We start from the raw sequence: 3,858 nt of genomic DNA on the forward strand, positions 1-3,858 counted from the left end.
GAAACTCAAAATTTTTTTACGTTAAATTTCTTTTTAACCCACCCCCCCCTCCCCACCCGAACAACACCAAAAAAAACTCCCGAACAAAAACCAAAAACCCAACCCCCCATAAAAGTAAACCTAAGCACTGAGCAGATAGAACTTTGTAATTCTAAGACAGCGTTACGGTAAATGTGTTTGGCGCCATACTAGACAGAAACTGGCCCTGTAAATTCCACTCTCAGCTTGGAGTTGTGGACGAATACACCAGCTACAACAGAATATTATAATAATTCTATGTGCACATGAAAGCATTTCCTGAACGTCTTAGTGGGAAATCTTCTTAGGTGGACAAATGCACAGGCACCGCTAAACCGGGAAAATGATTTGCATTGAATCAGGATAAAAAACATTGAGCGAACATAATCTGGTGATTATCACCATAGACTTGTATTATAGTATCGTAGACAGTGCACTCTGACGTAATTATGGTACACCGAGGTGCACACCATTTAATTTTGACTCTGTTTCCAACCAAATGAAGGACAAGACAATAGCAATACCGGTGTTTTGCGCTTCATTTGCACACCCATGGTGTATACCAGTGCAGATAACATTTTTTCAGAGATTAAAGAGTGTCGGACATGGCAGTGCCTGGTCTAGGGTATTATAATTCAAGTCAATGGTGAAAATTCTAAATAAACATTACTGAAGAGCGTCGGAGTGAATAGTGCTGGAACAATAATATTATCACGACTTTCTAATCGTTGCTTCTCCATTGGTGCATCAGCGTAATGTAGATAAACAGTGAGCTTCCAGTAATGATGAGTAATTGATGAAAATGACTTGGTTTTTAGACTACTCTTGTATCCTCAAACTCGGACTTGAAATCAGTATGGCACACTGATAGGCAAGCTTTAAGAATTTTATGGTTTAGATGATAAGTCACTATGTAGAGTAGTGCCCATCAACCTTTTTATAGCCAACGCCCCTTTTCACCACCTTTACTTAATTAAGAGGGTACACTTTTCGTAGCACCCACCTACATGTGTTTCCAAGTAGGACATCAAATAAAATCTATTATTACTTGTGTCATTCCCATCGCTCACAAAAATTACCAAATCGTCCACGAGTGGAGCCATACCGCACACTTTGGCACGCTTTTATGAAGAGGAATTGTTTTTCCATGAAATACATTTCGATACACAATACTGGTTACTCAAAATTACACAAAGGTGTCTCTCACAGGTAGTAGCAAGCACCTTTTGAAGGTCACGTTTTTTCTGTTACTACTGCCATTCCGTTCTCGTCCTTGTAATTATTTCGCTCAACACTAGAGCAAAGGTATAAGAGTACATCTCTGTATCTCGGCAAGCTTGAGATTCCTCACTCAATGGCGTGTTGTGAAAACTCTGATATGGGAGTTAACCCCTTCCTCACCTGTCCACGTTCTGGAAGAAAATAAACCCGCATGAAGACACCCGTTTTTCTGAACGCCGTCTGCTGTCTGATAGCACCGTTAGTTTTTGTTCTCGCAGACATTCCGCTCATTGAGGCGCCAGAACAAGAGCACAGGCCGCATGGTGAGTACAGCTCCAATTTGATCGAACTTTGATTTTGTTGAAGATAAAGGCCGAAGTAGACACAGTATAAGTCAGTTCGAACAGAAAGGGGGGCGGGGAGGCGCTCTTTTTTGTCAGAGCACTTCGGCGAGAGGCGATACTGCAAGAACGACAAGAAATACAATCCAAACCCCACTAAGTTTTGAGCTTAACGTTCCCAGAGCTGGCTATTACGTTTGTAACTTGCTGTACCACCAGCCTCCGACTGGGACATGATATTTCAGAGGCACAGAATCGGCTCACTCGTAGGGGTAACGATGTCTTTGACATTATGTTTGGTTTTAATCTCATTCTCGAAAACTGAGCGCTTCTATCCAAGTCTTACGGCATTCCTGGAATCATGACTTCAAGGAGCATACCGTAATATCTGAATTTCCTTCTGAAAATCCAACACTTGAATCAGGAGGAAGACCAAGACAACGCTGGGCAGACTTTTATGCAGATCTTTGAACAGCCTGTCTCTCCTCCAAACCTTACACCAAGCTGCAGACAGACGTATGTCTCTACCCGAGATATCCAACGGTATTAGTGGAAGGGGACGTTGTGATAGTATCATTCTGAGGGGTTTAATTTCTCGTCCGTTTGGCCCTGCTCCTCTAGTAAATGAGTGGACAGGTACACTATAGGATTATTCATACCATGTAGAGGAACCCATTCCTGATCTTGACATGGAGGCACGTAGTCTTGTTTGACCAACGGGTATATTGTGAGCAACGCTCAATGATCATTGTCAAACCATGCTTAGTCAAAGATATAACACACTCGTATTGATCTATGCCGTATACACCACCAAACCCAGCAACATTTAGATAAATTAGGATGTGGGCTGTGTGAGATACTACATATGAGCATCTCAGTGTAAAGATGGAGACACACAATAAACACATTTGCTCAACTTAAGAATCGAGCTCCTGCCCTTTACGTAGTAGACATAGAGCCTAACGCATAAACAGACCACAAGCGGCAGCACTTTTAGTTCCTTTAATATCAAGAGATTTCAGCTGTATATCAGTTTGGATTTCGTGTGCTTAAGTGGTCAAGTGTGATCCACCCGTCTCACTTGACACTGTCGTTAGATTCTCCCTTTGAATCCCCAAATTTTGTTTTCTCTTGTATGGAATTAACACCCCCGTTATCATCAAAAGAAGGGATATCCACTCCATCCATATTAACAAACTCATCATTTTCCGCAACATTCTCGTTCTTTATGACTTCTTGACTCCCGGAGTGATAGGTCAAAGGTGACCTTTCGTTGATTCTCACATCTTCAGAATCCTCCTCCAACTCCGGTGTCGGAGACAAATCAGACCTTTTCAAACTACCCATCCCTCCTTGTACATTCCCGTTACCAACGACGCCATTACCGTTATTCTCGTTATTGTTAGATCTCGACAAATTGTTCAACTGAAGATTCTCATGGACGCCGTTCGTCCCACCAGCTGGCGTCCCGCCATTTTTCCCTTGACTTTTGTTCGACCGTATGGAGCTGTACTGGGTATCGTTCATGTTGGAGGGATCGTAGTCGTTGGTGACTTGTGTGGTCCGATAGTTGCACATAGACTGTCGCCTTCCTCCGTGGTAGAACCGGCGGAAAAGTCGCAGAAGAACGCTGCGGAACTTTCGGCCGAACGCCGTGTAAATGAGGAAGTTCACAGCCGAGTTGGTGGTGAAGAGAACGTTGCTCACGGCCAGCCAGATGAAGAAAACTTTGATGGAGATGACGTCGAACTGCGAGATGAGACCGGGCGTCTGGCAGAGGATGAAGACGATGACGATGAGGACGAGAACCATGCTCAAGTTGGCTGAAAGAAAAAAATAGATGTAAATGACTGTAATAGCTGCGTGGAGTCACATTGTATTTTCTTTTGACATATTTTGAGTTGATTAAACTAAGAATGGGGGTTCTCGTGGTCAAGAGGTTATGGTGTCTGTCTCTCATTCAATAGGTCCCGGATTTGAAACCTAATAGCGACGGATAAAGTTCTTCTTTAAAATTGTCTACTTTCACCTCCTTTCCTGCTCTCTAACTCTAATCAGGTTCTGTCGACTGCTTTCGTCTCCAAATTCTGTCCCCTCCCCTTCCCCCTCTCCCTCTTCCCTCCCCTTTGCCCCCTCCTCTGGGCTCCTGACTCTTTCTGCAGTCTTTCTACTGTTACTCCTTGGCTCTTTTTTCTGCTGACTGTCAGCCACACCCCTGATCTTATAGTAGGAAAGATATGACATCTAGGCTTATCGGATAAAAAAAACAAAACAAGAA

At 43.3% G+C, this 3,858-nt stretch overlaps 1 protein-coding gene across 4 annotated transcripts in view; it reads right to left on the reverse strand.

Moving 5' to 3' along the window:
• Positions 1 to 1,115: 1,115 nt before the first annotated feature.
• LOC101854468 (FMRFamide receptor) overlaps positions 1,116 to 3,858 on the reverse strand; it is a 131,682-nt gene continuing 128,939 nt past the window's right edge. For all 4 annotated transcript variants that reach the window (XM_005090965.1, XM_005090964.3, XM_013088689.2 and 1 more), the window contains one exon: positions 1,116 to 3,403. In XM_005090965.1, the coding sequence (XP_005091022.1) occupies positions 2,658 to 3,403 (746 nt within the window). In that variant the 3' untranslated portion in view covers positions 1,116 to 2,657. The remainder of the gene's footprint in view (positions 3,404 to 3,858) is intronic.

Source organism: Aplysia californica, unplaced genomic scaffold (assembly GCF_000002075.1).
Source record: "Aplysia californica isolate F4 #8 unplaced genomic scaffold, AplCal3.0 scaffold00024, whole genome shotgun sequence".
In the NCBI taxonomy this organism is placed as follows: domain Eukaryota; kingdom Metazoa; phylum Mollusca; class Gastropoda; order Aplysiida; family Aplysiidae; genus Aplysia; species Aplysia californica.